Genomic DNA, 24,360 nt, shown 5'->3' on the forward strand with positions numbered 1-24,360 from the left:
TTAAAGCTTGAAAGCTTTTAATCCATTTGATTTCCTTTGATGGTTTTTCTCAATACATGCCAAAAATAAATTTTAATACCTTGGACCAGAACATAAAAATGTCAGTGTAACTGACTGTTTCTGCCAAGTGAGTACCTTGATTTTCACAGACAGATAAGCGTAAAGGCCCACCCTACTTTAAAATCTCATATACAAAATCCAGGTTACAAAGCAGATTAACTAGAAAGGGGACAGGAATCCTCAGGTTTACAGAACGATTCCTGCCATAGCCTCTCAGATCTTCCTTCATGAGGAATGAGCGTGTTTATAAAAATGCTTATTTTTGCCATACCCTATTTCCTGGTGGTGCAGTGGTAAAGAATCTGCCTGCCTGTGCAGAAGATGTAGGACATGCAGGTTCAGTCCCTGGGTTGGGAAGATCCCCTGGAGAAGGAAATGGCAACCTGCACTATTACTCTTGGCTGAAGAATTCCATGGACAGAGGAGCCGGGCAGGCTACAGTCATTGGGGTTGCAAAGAGTCAGACGGGGGTTAGCACACACACACATTACAAAAATAATCCTGTGTCTTTTTGTGATGAGTATTTACATGTTTACTTTCATAAACATGTAAGTTTTCTCTTTCATTGAAATATTTACCTCTTGGTTTATGGGTGAAAACATGTTATTTCACTCCTCTATTTCTCTTTGGCTGAGCTTCTCAAAATGGTTAATTGAAGGTATATAAGTGACCCTTGTTCAAGAAAAGTGGATTACGCCTTTGATCAAGTTAAAACACATTTCTTCATTGCAGCTCAAGAAATTCTGTAATCCTTGAAGCAACCTAGAAAGTCTGATTTCATTCATAACCATTCACTTTAGTGGTTAAATATAGGAAAACATAAACATGGATATCTAGATGAACAGTAGATTAAGTGTATAGGTGGGTGATGAAGTAACTGCATTCACGTTGCCGCATCTCTGAACCAGTGTCTTGGTCTTCTTGGTCTTACACGTAATTCTGTGTTTGGCTGATCAAATGGGAATTCGTGGTGGTGTACGTGGTCATTCTGTGAGTGCAAACTGCAACCACCATAACGGCCTTGTTGTTCTCTATTTGCCATCTAATCCAGGATTTTAACGTAGGTTAATACCGTACTTGTGACCTATTTTATCATCTAAGCTTTTAAGAACATCAGGATTTGACATATGTTGGCAATGCTTAGATACAGTGTGCTTGCCCTGCCAAGCACATGAAAGGTAAGTTTAGGAATGATTGAAATTGAAGAGATTACTCTTGGTCAGTAGAATTTATCTGCTGAATACCTTTACAGTTGTTGAACTGAGCAAGTGGTTCTCATGCTGTACTGTGGTATGGTATATACCTTATCTGGGAATGATGCTAAAAAAGCAGGTTTCCAGACTCCATCCTAAGAGTCTGATCTACTAGCTTTAGAGTATGATCCAGGAACCTGCATTTTTAGCAAGTTTCTCAGTTAAGTGTGATGCAAGAGACCTGAGAACCACACTTCGAGTTGTACCAATTTAGAGATCTTTAAAATTATATTTATCCTTGATAATCTGTGGGTGTACCTATCTGAGAATAGTGGTCATTTAGAATTAGGTCTACTAGACAGAGGAAGATCTCAAGTTGGTGGGCTAATGGCTGCTTGAAAAAAAAGAAACCTTCCAGTTTTGGTGTTTCTTTTTTTTTTTTTTTTACAATTTCCAAATGTTCTCTAATGAGCACAGATGGACTATCTGTGTTCATTAGAATTTTTTGCTTAACTCTAAGTATACAGTGTATTTAGATTTTAAAAACTAATTTTAACATGTTGTTAGGGCTTTTATATTAATACAGGCAATATATTTCTATTAAAAAAATAACAAAATTCTGAAGAGGACAAAGAGGAGTTCAAGAAAACTACCTTGAATTTCTGCATCGTGGTATATCTGTGACCCTGACTTTTGAATTCATATTTTTATATATTTTGATTGACTATTTGGACTCTTTCTCAAGCCTGCCAGGAATGCTCTTGTCTCAGAGTCTCTGCTTTTGCTGCTTTCCCAGCAGAGACTTTCATATTCTGTCTTCCCTTCTCTAGATCTTGTTCAGCATTACTGCTGCGGAGCGTCCTTGCGCTGACTTTTAGAAGTTTATGGTGTCAGCTCATCTCCAGAACCTGCCTTGCTCTTTCCTTGTGTTCTTTTTCTCCGAGCCACAAACTACCTTGTGATATAGTCACTGTTTACTTATTTGTTTTGCTCATTCTGATTTCTTCCTTAAGAATATGAACTGTGGAAGGGCAGAGTTCATACCTGTTTTGCAGGGTGCTCTATCTTCTGTGCCTGCCTGGCACCTACTTGGTGCTCAGTACATATTTGTGGAATGAATGGATGGGTTGAAAAATGATTATTAAAATTTTAGGAAATGTAAATAAGTCCAAGGACTAATACATTCCCTACTATTCAGTTCAGTTCAGTTGCTCAGTCATGTCTGACTCTTTGCAACCCCATGAACCGCAGCATGTCAGGCCTCCTGTCCATCACCAACTTCCAGAGTCCACCCAAACCCATGTCCATTGAGTCAGTGATTCCATCCAGCCATCTCATTCTCTGTCGTCCCCTTCTCCTCCTGCCCTCAATCTTTCCCAGCATCAGAGTCTTTTCAAATGAGTCAACTCTTTGCATCAGGTGGCCAAAGTATTGGAGTTTCAGCTTCAGCATCAGTACTTCCAGTGAATATTCAGGACTGATCTCCTTTAGAACGGACTGGTTGGATCTCTTTGCAGTCCAAGGGACTCTCAGTACTCTTCTCCAACACCACAGTTCAAAGGCATTAATTCTTCAGCGCTCAGCTTTCTTTATAGTCCAACTCTCACATCCATACATGACCACTGGAAAAACCATAGCCTTGACTAGATGGACTTTCGTTGACAAAGTAATGTCTCTGCTTTTTAATATGCTGTCTAGGTTGGTCATAACTTTGCTTCCAAGGAGTGTCTTTTCATGGCTGCAGTCACCACCTGCAGTGATTTTGGAGCCCAGAAAAAAAGGTCAGCCACTGTTTCCCCATCTATTTGCCATGAAGTGATGGGACCAGATGTCATGATCTTAGTTTCTGAATGTTGGGCTTTAAGCCAGCTTTTTCCTTCTGCTCTTTCAGTTTCATCAAGAGGCTCTTTAGTTCTTATTCACTTTCTGCCATAAGAGTGGTGTCATCTGCATATCTGAGGTTATTGATATTTCTCCCGATGATCTTGATTCCAGCTTGTGCTTCCTCCAGCCCAGGGTTTCCCATGATGTACTCTGCATATTCCTACTATTAAATAGCCAGTTATTAACCTTTTGATGTGTATTATTTTATTTTTAATGTGCATGTAAGTATATAGATTTATAAGTATATGTAGATACGAATTATATGTATACATTTTCCAGCCAAAACTGCTTAATTGGCATTCATTCAAATTCAGTAGGAAATATAGGTTATTTTCTACAAGACAACAGTCAGATAAATCCAGAAGATAAGGTATTTTGTATGACAACTAGCAGATGCTCTTCAGCAAGTTCACATCATGATAACAAGCACTGTTCTAGGTGAACAAAACCTTAATAGCAAGATTGAACGTGTGGACCATATTGGATTCTGATTTCAGCAGAGCAATTATATAGAGGGCATCTGGTGGGTAGTTGGGGGTAAAGATGATAGATGGACTGGTTATTGGAAGTTGCTGTGTACATAGCTCTCCCAGTGTGGTAAGCTTCTTGGAACAGTTGTGTGTGTGTGTGTGTGTGTGTGTGTGTGTGTTTTCTCTTTTCTGTTTCTTGTTCATCTAGCATTAGTGCCTAGCCATTATATTTATGCACTAAATATTTTCTGAAATGAATGGAATAAAATGATGCATCAGATATACCTGGATAAATACATTTTTCACTAAATAATGAGGTGGTGGTGGTTTAGTCACTAAGTCATGTCCGACTCTTGCAACCACATGGACTGTAACCTGCCAGGCTCCTCTATCCATGGAATTTTCCAGGCAAGAATACTGGAGTGGTTTGCCATTTCCTTCTCCAAAATAATGAGGTAGGTGCATATGCAAATAATGTGTTGGGTGAGGCAAAATAGCAATAATTTAATATTCTCTGCTCTGTAGATAATAATGATTGAGTTTCAGTAATAGTGTGTGCCTGTAGGGGTGAAAACATGATAGTTAATTATATAAGACAAGGAATTATGACGGTTATAATGAATTGACGTTATTGACTAATTTAACTAGTTCTGCTTTCTAAAATGTGACTTGAAATTATGTAGTCTAAAAGCCTGCCTGAGGTTTGGTTGCATGTAACAGAAATGTAAAATAATAATGGCTCAAACAAACATTAAACGAAAAAGGTTGGAGGTAGGAAGTCCAGCAAGTTTCCAGGGATCTTGGCTTCTTCACCTCCCTTTTTAACCATCTTTTAGGTCCACTCTGCATCCTTATAATCCTCTTTGCCCTCAGCCTTCATCTCCACATTCCAAGCAGAGGTGAAGTGTGAGCTGAAAGGATGGGCAGCCTTTGCTAATGTAAAGAAAAAATAAGTCCTAGTGTTTTTTGTTTTCAAGTATTTGTGCAAATATAATGTTTAGTAATACACTTTCTTCTTTTTTTAATTTTCGTTTTGTATTGGAGTATAGCCAGTTAACCATACTAGGATAGTTTCAGGTGAACACAGAAGGGATTCAGCCATACATGTTCCTGTATCCATTCTCCCGCAAACTCCCCTCGCATCCAGGCTGCCCCATAACACTGAGCAGAGTTCCCTGTGCTGCACAGTTGATCTTGTTGGTTATCCATTTTAAATATAGTAGTGCGTGCACTCTATTTATTTCTAAGATTATTTTCTCTAATGCTAGATATATCTGCGTTTTACCACACGTTTTTCAGGGGACATTTAGAATTCATTGACTTTAGGTCTTATGAAATAGCAAAAACAAAGGTGATTTTTAAACAAGGAAATGTACCACTGGCTAAAAATACAGATATTTTGAAGAGTTTATTATACTCTTTCTGCTGCATTCACTTTCATAAAAAAAAAATCACTTTAATTAAAAAAAGAACTCTAAAATGTTTTTCTTTGAATTTGTTGTGTTTATGTATCTTAGAAATAGAGTACATTTAAGAAACTAGTCAAAATAGATTTTCTTAGAAAATCAAGTAACAGTTAACTTGGAACTGCATTACACAGTTTAAAGCTAAACATGTGCCAGATATTTTAGACTTATTAAATTACCCTAGTGCGAGTCATTTTTTATTTTTAGACAAGGTCAGTTTGGAAATTTGATTTGAAATTTTTGGTTAAATTTTCAGAAGATGAAGATTCAATAATGCATTAAAAAGAATTTATTGACTGATTATTGTGATACATAACATGATCTCTAGATTAAATCTGAGAGAATCTTTACAATATTAAATCTTCTAATCCATTAGCATCTTATACCTCTATCCCTTTGTTTAAGATTTTTACATTTAACTTAGAGTGATTCCTTTGTAATTTCCTTCCTTATAAAGTCTTAAGGTGTTTGGCAGGATATAAAGAATTAATGTGATTCCTTTTTATTATACTCTTAATAAATTTGTGTAAAATTTCTTCTTTAAATATTTGTAAACATTCACCAGTGAAATCACCAGGACCTGGGAGATTGTCTGTGGGAAAGTTTTAAATTTAGACTCATATTCAAATTCAGTCTATTTAGGTTTTCTCATTTTTTCATCAACTTTGGTAACTTTATTTATCCAGGTTATCTTGAAACTATATTGTGATTATTTTTAAGATTTTTTGTTGTTGTTCTTACACATTAAAAACATCATTTGACCCAAGCTAAAGAGACAAATGGTCCTTTTGTTATTAGTGATTAGAGTAATGGATAACTGAAGGCTGTTGTCAGCCATATTGATTTGTTGTTGTTCAAGGGTGACCTTTCAAATTGTTCTTCATTTCAGTTCATTTCAGTCACTCAGTTGTGTCCGACTCTGTGACCCCATGAACCACAGCCCGCCAGGCCTCGCTGTCCATCACCAACTCCTGGAGTCTACCCAGACCCATGTCCATTGAGTCGGTGATGCTATCCAACCATCTCATCCTCTGTTGTCCCCTTCTCCTCCTGCCCTCAATCTCGCCCAGCATCAGGGTCTTTTCAGATGAGTCAGTTCTTTGCATCAGGTGGCCAAAGTATTGGAGTTTCAGCTTCAACATCAGTCCTTCCAGTGAACACCCAGGACTGATGTCCTTTAGAATGGACTGGTTGGATCTCCTTGCAGTCCAAGAATCTTCTCCAACACCGCAGCTCAAAAGCATCAATTCTTCGGCACTCAGCTTTCTTTATAGTCCAACTCTCACATCCATACATGACCACTGGAAAAACCATAGCCTTGACTAGACGGACTTTTGTTGATGAAGTAACGTCTCTGCTTTTTAATATGCTGTCTAGGTTGGTCATAACTTTCCTTCCAAGGAGTAGGTGTCTTTTAATTTCATAGCTGCAATCACCATCTGCAGTGATTTTGGAGCCTAGAAAAATAAAGTCAGACACTATTTCCACTGTTTCCCCATCTATTTGCCAAGAAATGATGGGACTGGATGCCATGACCTTAGTTTTCTGAATGTTGAGATTTAAGCCAACCTTTTCACTCTCCTCTTTCACTTTCAAGAGGTTCTTTAGTTCTTCTTCACTTTCTGCCATAAAGGTGGTGTCATCTGCATATCTGAGGTTATTGATATTTCTCTTGGCAGTCTTGATTCCAGCTTGTGCTTCCTCCAGCCCAGCATTTCTCATGATGTACTCTGCATAGAAGTTAAATAAGCAGGGTGACAATATACAGCCTTGATGTACTCCTTTTCCTATTTGGAACCAGTCTGTTGTTCCATGTCCAGTTCTAACTGTTGCTTCCTGACCTGCATATAGGTTTCTCAAGAGGCAGGTCAGGTGGTCTGGTATTCCCATCTCTTTCAGAATTTTCCACAGTTTATTGTGATCCACACAGTCAAAGGCTTTGGCATAGTCAATAAAGCAGAAATTGATGTTTTTCTGGAACTCTTTTGCTTTTTCCATGATCCAGCGGATGTTGGCAATTTGATCTCTGGTTCCTCTGCCTTTTCTAAAACCAGCTTGAACATCTGGAATTTCATGGTTCATGTGTTGTTGGAGCCTGGCTTGGAGAATTTTGAGCATTACTTTACTAGCGTGTGAGATGAGTGCAATTGTCCGGTAGTTTGAGCATTCTTTGGCATTACCTTTCTTTGGGATTGGAATGAAAACTGACCTTTTCCAGTACAGCCTTGACATACTCCTTTTCCTATGTGGAGGAAACTCCACTGCTGAGTTTTCCAAATTTGCTGGCATATTGAGTGCAGCACTTTCACAGCATCATCTTTTAGGATTTCAAATAGCTCAACTGGAATTCCATCACCTCCACTAGCTTTGTTCATAGTTATGCTTCCTAAGGACCCGTTGACTTCACATTCAAGGATGTCTGGGCTCTAGGTGAGTGTGAGTGATCACACCATCGTGATTATCTGGGTTGTGAAGAATTTTTTTGTACAGTTCTTCTGAGTATTCCTGCCACCTCTTCTTAATATCTTCTGCTTCTGTTAGGTCCCTACCGTTTCTGTCCTTTATTGCGCCCATCTTTGCATGAAATGTTCCCTTGGTATCTCTGATTTTCTTGAAGAGATCTCTAGTCTTTTCCATTCTGTTGTTTTCCTCTATTTCTTTGCATTGATCACTGAGGAAGGCTTTCTTATCTCTCCTTGCTCTTCTTTGGAACTCTGCATTCAAATGGGTATATCTTTCCTTTTCTCCTTTGCTTTTCGCTTCTCTTCGTTTCACTGCTTCTTAGGGTGTAGCTATTTAATATCTTGGAAGTTCTGGTCAGCGCATGAAATGCTGGGATGGGAGCTGTGTGTCTCAACAGATCTCTGTAAGCATTTAGGAGCTGGCTGGGAGAAATTGCTCAGGGAATACTCCCGTGGAATAGTGGGAATTAAGGACTCAGAGGATCTGTTATGGGCATGGCATTAACAGGCATCCACTGTGAACCAGTCATGGCCAAGTCATCAGACTCTGTTGATTTTCCTGTGGACCCAAATACACACCCTTAATGTAGCCCATCTCATTCCCCTGCCCCTTGTTTAGTAGGCTCTGGCCTTCACATATTTCCTGTTTTGAGATAATTCCTGTGACAGCCTTCCTCACCTGCTTGTCCCTGATAATTTCTTCTAAAACTACTTGTGAGTTAAATATTAGTGCATGTCTCTGAGAGAGACTTAACACATTATGAAATATAATGACTGGGGCCCATAATGGGGCAGAAAACTCCAGGGGGAAATAAAAAGATAAATAAAAATATCTGAGTGATGGTAGAAAATATAGCCCAGTTATACAATACCTACCTACTTGTGGACAAATTCATTTCAGTTTATTTTCCCCTCTTAGTTTTGTTAGTACTAGAAAGCACTGCTGTGGATTTTTAGTGTGTGATTTCTCTTTATTTAGATTAAATACCTGACGGCAGAAATGTGCACTTTACTGTTGCGCAGCCGCAAATTTGCACATTAGCATAATGAGCATAAAAGAAACAGCGTGAGCATCCTAGGTATTCCCCCTCGTGGCTCCTGTCTGTCTTGACTTCCTTTTCCCTGGAGAAAACTCTCTTGCACCTTCTAACAGTGTAGATTCGCTTTGCTTGTTTTGAAGTTTTATAAACAGGATCCTGTGATATTCACGTGTGACCTTCAGTCCAGTCACATTATGTGGCTCGTTCATTTCACTGTGTGTCGTTCATCTTAATTACTGTGCAGCACCGCTGTGTGTGATCATCCTGTGATTTTTAATCGCCATGACTGGGGGGAGTCTGGTTTTTGAGAGAGGTCTGTGTGTCTCCCGATCCCTCCTCTGAGGCAGCCAGACTCCGCTTGGCGCCTGCGGTGGGTGCTGAGTGAGAGAAGGCTTTCGCTGCCCTCCGGTGAGGGGTCTGGGTTTGACTTGGTTCACGACGGGAGCCTGTGGCAGCTTCCTGCTCCCCGCCTCCGCCGGGCAGGGCTGGCAGCTTTTGCTTCTTCCTTCTGCCTGTTCCGGGGTTTGGGGAGGGGGCGTCTGGCCCTCCCCAGAGGCACGTGAAGTTTGCCTTTACTCCCTCCTCCTCGTCGCTGGGAGTAAGGGTGTGTGTCTCCTCTCTGAAGGGTTCCTAGCTGAAGCGTTGCGCTTCATTTGAGAGGAGGCTCCAGAGACCTAGGCCGAGTTCCACGCCTCTCAGCTCCCACGTGCCCTGCCCGCTCGGGACGGTGTCTGACCTGCCCCCTTCTTTCTCCTGGCACCCCACTGAGGCCTGAGGCGATCTTCCAGGCGAGGGCAGCTCAGCTGGAACGTCAGGGACCTCCGGTGGTTCTAAATTGATTTTCTAGTTGGTTCAGCCTTGAAGACTTGAGCATCACAATGTTACGCGGTTCCTTCCTGCCTGCTTTGGGCTTCTCGTCTCTTGCCCACCCCTTGTCTCAAGGGAAGCCGTTGCCTGTCTAGTCTCTCCAGTGGCTGGGCTCCTCACTCTCTGGAATTCCCTTGTTTGCTTTGCACTCTGTTAGGTGATGGGCTTAACTGTTTGATGCACTTAGGTAATTTGCGGTCAGCTAACTGGCTTTCCTCTCAACAGTGCCAGCAGGTGGAAATATAGGATCAGCCTTGTCATTGTACCCCTTTCAACCTGAGGGCTTTAATCTAGTTTTACATCCAACTCCTGATGTTAAGAATGGAACACATTTTCTGTTTCTTGTTGTTTTGTGTTTTCTTCTGGATTCCTTTCTTTTTAACTTGATTACTTTTAGAAATAGTTTACCTATTTCTTGCAAAAGTTAAATTCAAGATGTTTTTTAGACTGAAAACTGAAACCTAACAAAATATTTGACATAGCATTTGCTGCTACTATATGACATAATTATTATTTTATTTGACTATAGGTTTGCACGTTCTGGTTTAGCATTATTTTTACAGATACTGTTATTTCTAAATTATTAAAGCTGTTGCAGATGAAATGTGTTTGTACTTCTAGCTTCTTATGTTGAGCAACATTTCATGAGACAGAGTTTGGTAAACCTGTTTGGTTGAAACGCATTGTTATTACTTTAGGTGCTGACTGTTCTGATGCTGATTTCCAATTGCCTTGATTAAAGTAGAAACATTCTATGGCTTGGATGACTTACATTTCACATTGGTTTGAGCAAGATGATTGGTATGAAGGACTACAAAGAGTAAGATACATTTATGTTGTATTTATAATTTTTTCTGTGGTTTTTTTTTTTTTGCTTCTCATGCAGCTGTATTTCTATGTCATTTATATTGTGGACATTTTTGCAGTGCAGTATTCTGAGGATAAATAAGATACTTATTTGATAGATTGAACAGCAGAGGTAAGATAATATATAAGGATAGTCATCATTATATATTGAAGAAAGGGGTTTTCTTTATCCTGTTTTCAAATGAATTCTTAATGTTTTCAGATTGTCTTTAGGCTTTAAAGATAAAATAGAATTCTTTCTAATGAGATTAATGGATGAAAATAGAAATAATTTCAAGAAAGTCTGTTTACTTAAGGAAAAACATTTCATGATAGAAATGTGCTAATACCATGGAATTATAATAATATTGTAAAAGAAAATGAAAAAAAATGTTCTGAAGAAGAGTGCCATGTTCCATTTGATAAATTTTTAGGCAATTAATTATGTTTCAGAGGGATTTGCATTGTTACTATGGCAACTTTTGCATAGCATAGCTATTCTGATGTATTATTGCAATGGCAGAAAACTGCCATTTTATTAGACACCTTATCAACCTGGATTTAGTTTAGAATAGCATAGGATTTCTCTTTGATTATGTTCACCTTTTAAATGAAAGATTCTTTGATTGTTTAAATGAAGGCAATTTGTGGATTTTACTTTTCATTCATGAGTGGAACAAAAGAGAGAGTATATCCTCATGTAGTTTTTCCAGCTTTTCCCCACTGTGGTTTGTGAGCAGTGTTAGCGCTCAGTCATGTCTGACTCTTTTGCGACCTTATGGACTGTAGCCCGCCTGGCTCCTCTGTGCGTGGAGTTCTGCAGGCAGGAATACTGGAGTGGGTTGCCGTTTACTTCTCCAGTGGTTTGAGGGCATATGTTACTAAAGATAGGCAGTACTGAACGTCCCTTTCTCCTTACTTCTTCAGGGTGCTATCCTAATCACATCAATCAAAGATATTTTCTCAGTATTTTATGTCTTTTGGTTTATCTTTTTAGTTGTAAATCCTCAGCAGTTTAAGCCTCTTGGGTTTTTTGTTGCAGATTTCTTTTTCAGCTGTGAAACAAGCTGGTAAACATCTCTGGAGCCAATGAATATCTAACTCTGGAGAATAGTCCTCATGTTGTGGATTCTAAAGCATTCTTCATAAGGGAGGCTGAGAGTCAGTGGGTAGCTTACTATCCGGAATTCCAGTCTTACCCGTAAATGATAGAAATGTTTCAGCGTATGAGTTTAATAGTATTTGAAGTTGCACTGGACACACACACATACCCACCCACCAAGACACGCACACACGGAGACATGTACACAGACTGTAACTCTAGCATCCTTTTTTTGTACTGTGTATTTTAAATGTAATAGTGCATTTTGGATGTTCAGACAGAAGACTCTTTTTCAAGTGTAGACTGTATATTCCTCTGTGGAAAAGAAAAGGGATGATAGTCTAATTGTGGGGGTTCGGGGGAGAGGCTGATTTAAAAAAAATTTTTTTTTTTTACTAAAATTATGTGTTCCTTTATAGTGATTTTAAGGCAGCTCATGGAGATTTTGTGAAGATTCAAAATCTTTCTCTCCACCATAACTCCAGTCTGCCCTTTAATACACTGTTGGCCTGTACTAGTGAATTTATTATTCTGAGACATATTAAAAGAATAACCTGTTCTCATACATAGATGTAGTTCAACCCTAAAATTGCCATATCCTTTTCATGAGTTTGAGCTTTTCTTGGGTCAAGTTTTAATCTGTTCTTATACAGACTTAGATGGCAGTGAAACATCTTATTATAAATAATGAAAATTGAAACATGATTAATTTCTTCTAAAATTCCACCATATAATTTTTCAGATGATATGTATGTGCTTATATAACCTATATAATCAGCATTCAGCATGCCATATTTTTCCATAGTTGTTTTTTTACTGTTTACTGGAAAAGATAAGTTGGTTTTTAAGAAAAAAATTATAATTTAGAAATGAGTGTTTGAAAAATCACATACAAATATGAGTTTTATCTTAAGATCACCAAATTGGCCTTTATACTTTGATATAAAATATCAGATATTTATATATTTGACATAAAATATAGCTTTTTGATAGGAAATATTTGATATATATATATTTGGTATAAATATATTTGATATCAAATATAGAAATATATGACAATATATGTCAAAATATGTATGAAAAATATATATTTGATGTAAGTATATATTCAATGTCAAATGTATGTATTTGGTATAAATATATTTCACATAAGATAGCAAATATACTTGATTTGCTATATAAATTTGATATAACTAATATTTATAGCATATGCATATACTTCTACAAACACGGCACATGTATATGAACTGGATTTTAACTTAGTTTTATAACTGTTTTTGGCAGTGTTGTAACTCTAGCCAGATTTAAATTTCATGGTTATGTTATGTCATCTTGCTTGTGCAGAGATGAGCTTAATTGTTATACAGATCTAATTGTTTTTTCTGCGTTTGATGCACTTACCCTTCACTGTAATTACAGTGTATGTGTCATGTGTTTCATACAAGATTGAAACAGAAAATAGAATTTAGGTTGAAAACATAAACATATATCTCTGCAGGTCTGCAGTTGGCAGACTGCTGACAGTTGCTTGTGAGGTGGCCGCGCTCAGGCTTTCTTGCTGAAGCCTCTGTAACCTGCATTATTCGGGGGACTGCACGGCTTAGTGCTTCATCTTTACAGTGTGTGTTTTGTTTCTGGGCCAAAAAGACAGTGTCTTCTGAAGCAGCACATGTTTAGGATGGACATGGAAATACTTCCCAAGTACAGATGAAAAGAGTACATAATCTTTATGACAAGTATAAAATTACCTGTCACATACATTTGAAATATAATGGATTACCTATATGTGTGGCATGTTTTGTAGGATTTATATTTAAAATATAAATGTTTATTTTGACATGGGCCTTCAGTTGAATGTTTTCTATTTCCAGTGATGCAGAATAACTAATTGTGTAACCTTTCATGCTGACCATAATATCAAAAGCTTCTGGATACTTTGTCTCTTCAGCAATTGTAGATATCACTTAATAAAAGTGAGATATATGTGTGTATATATGTATATATAATGATACTTTTGAAAAATAACAAAAAACTTCTGAATACTAGCAGTTTAAATACATAATTTAGATTTGTAGATGTGATAGTATTCATATCTTTAATGATGCATAATTTTTAATATCTCATTCAAAAACCCTAATTTTTTAAAGAAGCTGCCATTTTGTTTTTTCCTATTTATTATTTTAATGGCTGGTTTGGAAAAGTCCTTCAACTCTGAACCCTAAAGGATTTAAGTTGTTGGCCTGTAATAAGACTTGTAAAAGCTGCCCAGGAACATACCGCAGCAGACCAAGTTGTATGAAAATATTGAAATGTTTATATTACCTGAATTAGGAACTAAAAAGAAGTGAATCAAGATACATGATACAGTAAAAATATATTCGCATGGATTTAGCAGTGATTTTTTTTTTAATAAAGAGTTAGCGGAAGGACTTAATTGTTTCTTGTTTGGTATGTGAGGAGCTCAGAAGTCCTCACTGTGGCCTAAAACAAAACAAAACAATGAAAACTGAAAAATCAACAACTCCTTCTTAGATTCCTAAGAGATTTGAAGTCACCAGGCCAACTGCTGCCCCCAAATTGGAGAGACAGGCATATGGGGAGAATCGACTGAAAAATCAACAACTCCTTCTTAGATTCCTAAGAGATTTGAAGTCACCAGGCCAACTGCTGCCCCCAAATTGGAGAGACAGGCATATGGGGAGAATTGCAGTGCGCCAGAGCAGAAACCCACCTGCGGAAACCTCCGTGGGAACCAGAGTCGGAGTGGAGAACCTCAGCGGTTATTGGTGACTTGCTGGAGGCTCGTGTATCAAGTCCCAGAGTTAAAAACTCCCGGGGGACCCAGTAATAAGGAGGCCTTCAGGCTTTTCTGAGTTTTGCCTCTAGGACCTTTACCAGGTTTTCACAGTAAATATCAGAGAAAGAACCCTGCATGCTTCTGGCAAGGGGAGAGGAAAAGGAATTGTTTTGAAATATGTCAGAGCATCCTTCTTCTTAACAAGGCTGCTCTGTTTTACCAGAGCCTGATCTGCAGAGATTATATCTGCACCCAGCCTGTCTGGGAGAAGGGAAATAGCCAGCCCCTGGTAACCATCCTGTCCCACCTTGGGGAGGAAAATCTCCAAGAGTACTGGTGAAATTCCCGTCCCATGGGCATGGGCTTATTGGAAGACAGAGAGCTAGTTACAATGATGGCACTACAGAGTCATCTTAACATCACAACACTAAAGACCTGCTACTGGCCACAGTTCTTTTAAACAGTGACATCATGTTCCCCTGGCAACAAAAAATTTACACGGCACACTAAAAAGCCAAAAAAAAAAAAAAGAAAAAAAAGCAGAGTTGAAAGATTAAATAAGGATCAGCACCAAAGTCAGATACGGCAGGGATGTTCATCTATGTCCAGCTATTATAGTTGGAGACGTTAATACTCCTCTGTCAGAATAGAACAGACCTAGCAGACACAAATTAGTAGAGACATAGGTGAACTCAGCAACACCTTCAAGCAACTGGATGTAATTTGATATCAGCTACTTCATCTATCAACAGCAAAATACACATTCTTGTCAAACTTATGTGGGAGATTGACAGAATAGACCATATTCTGGACCAAAATCACACCTTAACAAATTTAAAAGTATAGAAATAATAGTGTCTGCTCTGAGACAATGGAACTAAACTAGATGTCAGTAACAGAGAGCTGGGAAATCCCCAAATACGTAGAGATTAGACAACACTTATCTAAATAACGTAAGGGTCAAAGAAGAACTCGCGAGAGAAATTAAAATTCATTTTGAACTAAGTGAAACTGAAAATACAACAGAATTTATGGGAGGCAGGAAAGGAGTGCTTGGAGGGAAATTTATTGCATTGAATGTATTAATTAGAAAATAAAGGAAGCTCCAAAATCAGTCATCTAAGCTTCTGCCTTAGAAGACTAGAAAAGGAAGAGCAAATTAAATCCAAAGTAAGCAGAATATAAGAAATAATTAGAGCAGAAAATAAAAGGGTAAGAGACTTGAAAAGACACCTCACTGAAGATGACAGATGACATGCAAGCTTACGGAAAGATGTCCAACATCACAGGTTATTAGGGAACTGGAGATTAAAGCAACAATAAAATGCGGCTACATGCCTGTTAGACTGGCCCATCTAAACCACTGACAACAACGGTGAGAAGGTGAAGTAGCAGGAACACTCATTTTTGTCTGTTGGGAATGCAAAATGGTGCGGAGTCTCACATTTGTTTTCCAAATATAAACTCAAAATTTGTTTACACACAAATCTTACATCCCAAGGATAAACTATAAAAGCCTATTTAATTCACATGTAGTTTAAATAATGTATATTTTCAGTGAAAAGTAATATTGCTGTAACATTGTGAAAGGGAAAGTGTGTGGTTTTTAAAATTTATTTATCAAGAATGCTCGGTGTCATTAGGGGAGGAAGAAACCAGATATTTGTAGCAGTTTCTTATACTTGTAAGCACTCAAAAGCACAGTTTTTTTAATCATGCTAATTTTCACTGCAGATTATTTACTTCACTAGTTCCACTCAGATAAGGGAATTTAATGGGGTGAAGAAAGAAAAATTGGAGTGGAAAAAAGAGATCTTTTCAGGAAGTGGGATTATGAAATAGAAGAGATATAAAGAAGAAAGTAATTTTTTAAATAAATGAGAGTTAACATAACTGAGTCTGGGCTTGCTTACTCTAAAATCCTCTGCCCTGCCATATGAACGATGTCTATTCTGTGCTTTCCAGTTTCTTCGTCCCCTCTTCACAGTGAAGGCTGCTGGTCACCCAGCTTGTGTTCCTGCGTTATGTACCTCAGATAGTGTTTGTAAGGATGCTAGAGGAGCTGTGAGACGTAAGTTCTGAGACAGAGGTCACAGTACTCCCAATACTGTGTTGCTTCACAGTGTTGTACATGTGAACTTGCTGCCTTGAATGAACTGCCAGTATTTGAAACTTGGTACATTTACATGAAATTCTGGATATTTCTGTCTCTTTGGGAAGTCATTGGTGCTAGACCCTTTGGATAGGAATGTGCATTCTACGTTTCACTCTGTCCCCTGTCACTGCTGGTGGGATTCCCAGCCCTGATCAAATGTCAGTCGTCATTTATTTTATAATCTTGCTTCTCTAATAGAAATGACCTGCCTTGATGTCTGTTGCTATTTGGAGATTTCAGCTCCCGTTCTTTGCAAGCATACGCTGAGATGAATAGTGCTAGCAGAAAATTTTTTCAGGGCATAGAGATAAGGATTTAGGAACACAGATGTAAAACTATGAAGAGGCGATTTATTGAATAATGGAGATGACCAGCATTCCTCTGAATTTGTTTTTCAAGGTGAACATGTCCCAGGTAAGGCAGGTGGGACTGCTGGCTGCTGGGTGTCAGCCGTGGAACAGAGATGTGTGCGCTGCCAGTGGAGACAGGTTTGCGTACTGCGCCACCCTGGCCATCTATGTTTATCAGGTAAAAGAATGCTGGCTCTTGTCAATTTTTCATTTTTTAGGGTAAGATTAATATTTAATTAAGTTTGAAAAGGTAGTGAAATGCTATTAAGTCTGCAGTTTAGTTAATAAAAATATTTAATTAACACTCGATTTGAAATTCCTGAGTTCAGTTTTCTGCATTGCGCTTAAGACCCCATGTGGGTAATTTGTAAAGTCAGAGAGGATCACTGACATGCAAAATGACTTCTTCATGCCCTTGTATTTATAGACTCTTCCGCTGAGCGGCTTTAACAGCAGTTTTTTCTATTAGATACTTTACATCTGCATTATCTACTGTTGGTAACCTAAATCACTAACCAAAACTTACAAACCTGTTCATCCCTACATGTACAGAAAATGCGTTTATACCTTTAAACAGGCTCCTGGCATTGGGCATAGGAGACTATGCTAGCTGTTAAGCTTTTACTGCAAGTATATGGTTAAAGAAAGACTTGTGGCATTAATAGATAATACAATAATGATTTGGAAAAGTATCATATAACACTGTGAAAGGTTCATTATGTGTTCAAGGGAAAAACCAGGTTCAACAAAATGACAAATACAGTATATAACAGTATGTCATAAACATGTTAAAAATGATAGATTAATCAATCTACTAATTAATGGCACAGTTACAAAGGGAATAGGAAAATTAGGCTATTCATTTTGTCCACTTGCATATAAAAACAACATAATGCCCTTTGCAAGAAGCAGTAACATAAAACAGGTCCAAATGATACCACTGCTCTGCAAACCTTGCCCATCTTAATAATGCAGCAATGAGCAGTTGGCTTACTTAACGTACATTTTTTGATTAAAATGCAATTTAAAAACTGCAGAAAAATTATTTCAAGACCAAGGTATTTTTCCTTCATAAGTAGATAGGGCTACAGAAAATATAATAAATCTCTTAATTATGCATATTTAAATGTACATTTATTTTTACTCCTTTTAAAATTGATATGTTTAATGTCAGTCCTCTCTTATTTTTTTAAAAAATGATCTTGTTCCATTGAATGTGTTTGAATTCACTTGAAAGTAGAGTGAGCTTGAATTGTGTTCATACCTTGTTATTAGGTGTCCCCCCCTTCATGTGTGCAGCTTTTGAAAAAATGTGATTTTCAATGGAAAGTGCATTACCTAAAAAGAAGCACTGATATGTTTTATTTATATTTTTTTTAGTTGGATCACCATTATAATGAATTCAAACTCCACGCAATTATGTCTGAACATAAGAAAACAATCACAGCGCTCTCTTGGTGTCCACATAACCCTGACCTTTTTGCAAGCGGCAGTGCCGATAATTTAGTGATCATTTGGAATGTTGCAGAACAAAAAGTCATTGCTAAACTTGACAATGCGAAAGGTATATCTCTTAACTGGGATTTACTTGTTGAATGAAGTATTTTTATTTCAATAAGCAAAATGTTATACTTCAATAAGCTCAGGTTTTAAAGTAGAGTTTTGCAAGCTTGCTAATAAGAGTCTATGTAAGAAACACATTTCATGTCATGACCCATGGTTGTGTGTGTGCATGCGTACAAACCAAAACACAATTTCATGAAGTAATCAGGCTTAGTACACTGGTTAGTTAAGAACATAATCCGTACCAGATAATTTATGTTTACATATAACATTAAAAATTCAAAAATAAATATAAAAGCAATAATTAGAGACAATTTTCTCAGTGAGACAATTATGAGAGATTAATAATTAACCTTTGTATTTTGTCTTTTAATTTTAAAAGGGGTTATGTATACATCATTGTATTTTCTTGCCCTAACATTTATGTGAAACAGGTGGTCAGCTCATTTTAGTCAGATCCATGTTACAGATGAAGAACCAGGCTTAGGTAACGTGACTTAAGGCAAAACTAAAATTTAAATCTAAACTCCTGATAAGGCGGTAGTTTGTAGCATTAACTTTGTTATTAAATGCGTATAGTAGCATTTAACTTTTCATACATTTAATCCTTATGCCTGCAATGCAAGAAACCTGGATTTGACCCCTGGGTTGGGACGATCCCCTGGAGGAGGAAATGGCCACCCACTCCAGTATTCTTGTTTGGAAAATCCCACAGACAGAGGAGCCTGGTGGGCTACAGTCAGTGGGATCGCAAAGAGTCGGACGCAACTGAGAGAATAACACTTAACCCCAATTTATATTTAGTATGCTTTAAAGCAGGAATTGTACCCCATACTAACATAGAACATCTAAAGTAGGTCTTAGGCGCAAAAAAACTCATTGTAAGTTTTCATTGCTTACAGTACGAATTCATTGCTTTAATATTGGGTTGGCCAAAAGGTTTGTTCCAGTTAGAAAAATCCAAATGAACTTCTGGGGCAACTCAATATATAGTTTCCTGAAAGAAAGAACTCTGTAAGTTTCTTTGAGTATGTGAAGCATATGATCGTATGAAGTAGTTTTAAACCAGAAACTAGGTATACTTTTTCATCATAGACGTACTCTCTGCATGTTCCCTGTAGTCTTTAGGGTTACTTTATAAATTAAATTCCCAAATAAGAGGTAATTTTTTTTAATAATGAACATAACCTTCTATTTTGGTTGTCTGGGAAGCGTAGGATGCAGATAATATTGAATGGCGTGGTCTTAAGCCACATCTCCCGGTTGTGTATCTGTATTTAATTTATTCCAGGGACGCCTGCCTCTCTCAGCTGGTGCTGGAATGCTGGTGATGCTCTGGCATTTGCTTCCCACAGAGGCCCGCTGTTCATCTGGACCATCTCAGGACCAGACAGTGGGGTGACTGTGCACAAAGACGCCCACAGCTTCCTGTCTGATATCTGCATGTTCAGATGGCATACACAGAAAAAGGGGAAAGTTGCCTTTGGTCATATTGATGGAAGTCTATCAATTTTTCAACCAGGTAAGAATGTTTTTTTAGTCAGATGTCTTAAATTTATTTTTCTTATTAACATACATAATTTCATATTTACATGGCATAGAAAGTTAGCGGTATTTTAATTCTTAAATAATAGTTGTGCTTGGGCTTCCCAGTGGCTCAGTGGTTAAGAATCCGTCTGCAAATGCAGGAAATGGAGATCTGGTCCCTGGGTTGGGAAGCTCCCCTAGAGAAGGAAATGGCGACCTGCTCCAGTATTCTTGCCTGGGGAATCATACGGACAGGGGTTGCCTGTTGGGCTGCGGTCCATGGAGTCACAAAAAGCTGGACATGACTGAGCACACAGACACACACAGCACAATAGTTGTACAAATATGATCCAGTACTATGCCGATTCCAAATAACCATTAGAAGTAAATTTTATTTGTAAGACATTTTAGTACATTTCACCATCTCCTAGGGACACAATTCAACCTGTAACAACACAATGCAGATTCCTTGACTTCATTATTCTGTAGGATCTTTAGCAAGTAATGTGCACAAAACATTAGTATAGTCCTGTGGTGTGTTTTCCTTACATGTGCAAGAGCTAATGGGTCATGAAGGAAGCACAACTTTCCTGCTCTGCCACTGCATTCTAAACTGTGAGTTTGAAACTCTGAGACCACTAGCATTGATACCAGCAGCGTTAGGTCTTGTCCTGAGGGGTGGTCCCCCTTCTCTTCTGAGCGACTTGTCACCACAGACGGTTGTTCTGTCCTCTGGGCTCTCAGAGCAGACTGTGATCTCAAGCTCTCTGCTGTCCTGTCTTTATCCCTCTTGGAAGAAATAAGTATTTGTGGAGGACTGGCCACAATAGTGCAGTTCATCCATCATTTGGAAGCAGTGATTTTTAAACCCTGCTTAGTGTGTCTGTGGATTTCTTTGTGTGTGTTGGGCAGCGGTGGGGTAGGATATCTTGGCAGGTAGTCCAGCTGAGGCTTCAAGCCTTCTGTTCCCTTTCAGTCTGAAAAGCACCACTTTATTCTTTATTGGACTTCATGTAAAAATTCTCATATTAATAGGGGATTCTAGGGCCAAAAGAGGGAGAAGGCAGTGGCACACCCACTCCACTACTCTTGCCTGGAAAATCCCATGGATTGAGGAGCCTGGTAGGCTGCGGTCCATGGGGTCGCAAAGAGTCAGACATGACTGGGCAACTTCACTTTCACTTTTCACTTTCATGCTTTGGAGAAGGAAATGGCAACCCACTCCAGTGTTCTTGCCTGGAGAATCCCAGGGACAGAGGAGCCTGGTGGGCTGCCGTCTATGGGATCGCACAGAATCGGACATGACTGAAGCGACTTAGCAGCAGCAGCAGCAGCAGGGCCAAAAGAGATGGAAAACTACTGTTTTAGCTGTTTCAGGTTATATCCTTAGACAAAAGCAGATCATTAGAAAATCTGGTTTCAAACTTCATAGTAGAAATGTTTTAATTAAATTGACTTTGGTATTATTCCAGGGATATGCACTAATCAAATTCTCATTGTTTCCTTTTGGAAATGATGTTGATGGCGTAGTGCTTATGTAATGTTGCTTTTATAATCTGAAATGTTGGAAGACAGCATGTAATGATGTCGTTGCAGGAGGAGCTATGGTATCTTTCAATTGTCTTATTTTTTGAGTAAGTACTTCTTTTAAAGAAGTTTATGATACTTAGGAATAATTGGTACTTCTGTTAAGGTTGTAATCTCTAAACTTAGCTGTTTCGCTGCCTTTCTGTTGCAAACGAGTGGAACATTTAATTGCAGTTTCCATGGGGTATGTCAGCAAAAGCCTTTTTTTCATTATCACCAGTGTCTATATAATTTGGAATAAATAAGAGGATTGTTTGCTGGTCCTTTTCTTCACTTAATTTCATTTGTTTCATCTCCCTATTTTCCTGGCTGCTTATTTGTTCTGGTAGCCAGGAGTGAATTACAGTGTGGCAAATGATAGTATGGATGAGGACAGATGACTGTAAATATTGGGATGCTGTTTATCATACACCCACTTCAAGGCAATTAACTCATTTACTCTTAAAAAAAAAAAAAAGACCTCTGGTGTCATCTTGTTCTCTACCATAAAATAAAAAAGTGAGCACACAGAGATTCAGTATCTTGGGACTAGGATTTGGACCCAGTTAGCCCTCCAAAGCCTGTGCTTTTAATCAGAACACAATATTCTTCCTGTTGGTGAGCATCTCCCTACCCCTATGCTACTGTAACTCAGTGAAATTGTAATTGTTGACAAGATCATGTGGGTTATTTTTCCACTTTTTTTCCCCTAACAACTTCTCAGAAGCAAATAGAGAGACCTCCAAGATACTGGGGATTGCCTAAGCAAAGCAGTTCTGTCCAGCCGCATCCTTAGTTGTTCGCCAAGTTGTGTCTGACTTTTTGCGACCCCCGTGGACTGCAGCTTCCCTGTCAGCCTTTGGACAAACTCTGAATTCCCCTGCATTCGCATGTCAGTTATGACTTCCGCATAGAAATGCCAGACTTGTATTCCCAGGACTCTTGGAATCAGTGGTCTGCAAAGAGGAAGTTCAAATGATCTCAGTTGTTAGTCTTATTCTGGAAATTTTGTTGAAAATCATGTTCCTTACATTTGAATAGGTAATAAAAGTCAGAAGCATGTGCTGAGACCCGACTCTCTTGAAGGGACAGACGAAGAGGATCCTGTGTCGGCCCTGGAGTGGGACCCGCTCTCTACTGACTATCTGCTCGTGGCTAATTTGCATCATGGGATTCGCCTAGTGGATTCCGAGTCACTTTGTTGCATAACGACGTTCAGTTTTCCCAGTGCAGCAGCTTCTGTGCAGTGTCTGGCCTGGGTTCCCAGTGCTCCTGGGATGTTTATAACTGGAGGTAACTTTACCTTGTTCCCCAGAGTTTCAAATATGTGCATATTCTTTAATTGAGTCAGGGAAATTGCACTCTTTTATCGACTGATTTTGTGTAAGACATTAATATCTCAAATATTATCATTTATTACAGTAAATACCAAGTTTACTTTTATTTCTATTGTGTATCATTAACATAATGACAAATAAAAATGAAGGCCCAGTTTTCCAGGTTTCTGGCAAAATCAGAATATGTCCTGCACGTTCACATGTGTGTGCCTGTCTGGGTTTGTGTGTATACAAAAGGGAACAGCAGTTCAGTTTAAGCCATGGCTGGATGACAATAAAGGTGCTGGCTAGAAAAACAAGTTATATGAATGAGAGGCCTCTTAGCCTCACTGGTAGTTTTGGGTCATGTTTTCCTAATCATAAGACAGTCAGCAAAGCTAAGAAGTGGTGGAGGATGGGAAGATGAGGAATTTTAAATAGTCATTAGGAATTAAATGACTCACCATTCACGTAGGTTCAGAGAAACCAAGTACTTTCAGCTGCTGTATAAATACTTCCCATATTTGCTAAGTCTTAACATAAAAAGACAAAAGAGTCTTTATCCTTTCAACAGCTTTAAAGCAGCCTTTATTCTTTAAGCACTTAAACTACACATGGAAGTGGATTCTTATTTATATATGTTAACTGACTTAATTACATACGATATTAATGATAGACATGGGAATTTTGTTTTTATGTATTATTATTACTGTCCTTATTATTGAGATGAAGTTTACATATCATAAAAATCACCAAGTTAAAGCGTCCAGTTTAGAGGTTTCTGTGTTCACAACGTTCTACAACTGTAACCACCATTTACCTCCAGAATCTTTCCTCATCCCCCTGATGGACTCTGCCCATCAACAGTCAGTCTCCATGACCCCCCAACACACTCCCTAGTCACACATGTACATACATTAACCACTGATCTGCTTTCTGTCTCTGCGATTTGCATATTCTGAATTCACAGAAATTGAATATTCTGGATTCACAGAAATTGAATCATTCAGTGTGTGGCCTTTTATGTCTGGCTTCTCTGATTTAACGTTAAGTTTCCAGGATTCATCCATGATGTAGTGTGAACGAGTACTCATTCCTTCGTGTAGACGGATAATGTTCCATTGTATGGATGTGACAAATTTTGTTCATCCGTTAATCAGTTGATAGACACTCAGCTTGTTTCCACTTTTGTGCTGTTATGAATAATGTTGCTGTGAACGTGTGTGTGCAGGCTTTATGTAGACGTGTCTAATTCAGTTGGGGGTGTATGCAGGAGAGCAATTGTTGGGTCATATGGTAACTGCATTCAGTCAGTTGAGGAACTGCCAGTCTTGTTCCTGGAGTAACTTACTAAGGTGGGAATTTTGGAAGCAGGGGGTTTTCTAGTTCCTCTTCAGGCGTATCAGCTAGTCCTGGTGTGGCTGCAGGTGAGCAAGGAAGCAGTTTATAAACGCTTTGAGAGAGGAAGGATTGTTCATGGCAGGGGTAGAAAGTTTTCTGTGACTGGCTTTCCTAGAGCACAATGTCACTGGGTGGTTTTTTTGTGAAAAAATCATCATATCTGTCTTTTCTGGGGGAAACTGCAAAAGCAAGCAGCCTCTTAGCTTAGAAGGGGATTTGAAACAGAAAAAAAAATTGCAAAACCTGCCAAAAAATTTAAGGGATGAGTATCATTTCAGCTGCTGCTTTGTATTAT

At 38.4% G+C, this 24,360-nt stretch overlaps 1 protein-coding gene across 4 annotated transcripts in view; it reads left to right on the forward strand.

Moving 5' to 3' along the window:
* Positions 1–24,360, forward strand: part of WDR17 (WD repeat domain 17) — a 64,902-nt gene that overhangs the window by 4,669 nt on the left and 35,873 nt on the right. For 2 of the 4 annotated variants that reach the window (XM_069573113.1, XM_069573115.1), the window contains exons 2-6: positions 10,141–10,262; positions 16,742–16,870; positions 18,073–18,256; positions 19,547–19,777; positions 22,390–22,641. In XM_069573113.1, the coding sequence (XP_069429214.1) occupies positions 10,197–10,262; positions 16,742–16,870; positions 18,073–18,256; positions 19,547–19,777; positions 22,390–22,641 (862 nt within the window). In that variant the 5' untranslated portion in view covers positions 10,141–10,196. The remainder of the gene's footprint in view (positions 1–10,140; positions 10,263–16,741; positions 16,871–18,072; positions 18,257–19,546; positions 19,778–22,389; positions 22,642–24,360) is intronic. The other 2 variants (XM_069573116.1, XM_069573114.1) reach the window with 1 other exon arrangement.

Source organism: Ovis canadensis, chromosome 26 (genome assembly GCF_042477335.2).
Source record: "Ovis canadensis isolate MfBH-ARS-UI-01 breed Bighorn chromosome 26, ARS-UI_OviCan_v2, whole genome shotgun sequence".
Taxonomy (NCBI): domain Eukaryota; kingdom Metazoa; phylum Chordata; class Mammalia; order Artiodactyla; family Bovidae; genus Ovis; species Ovis canadensis.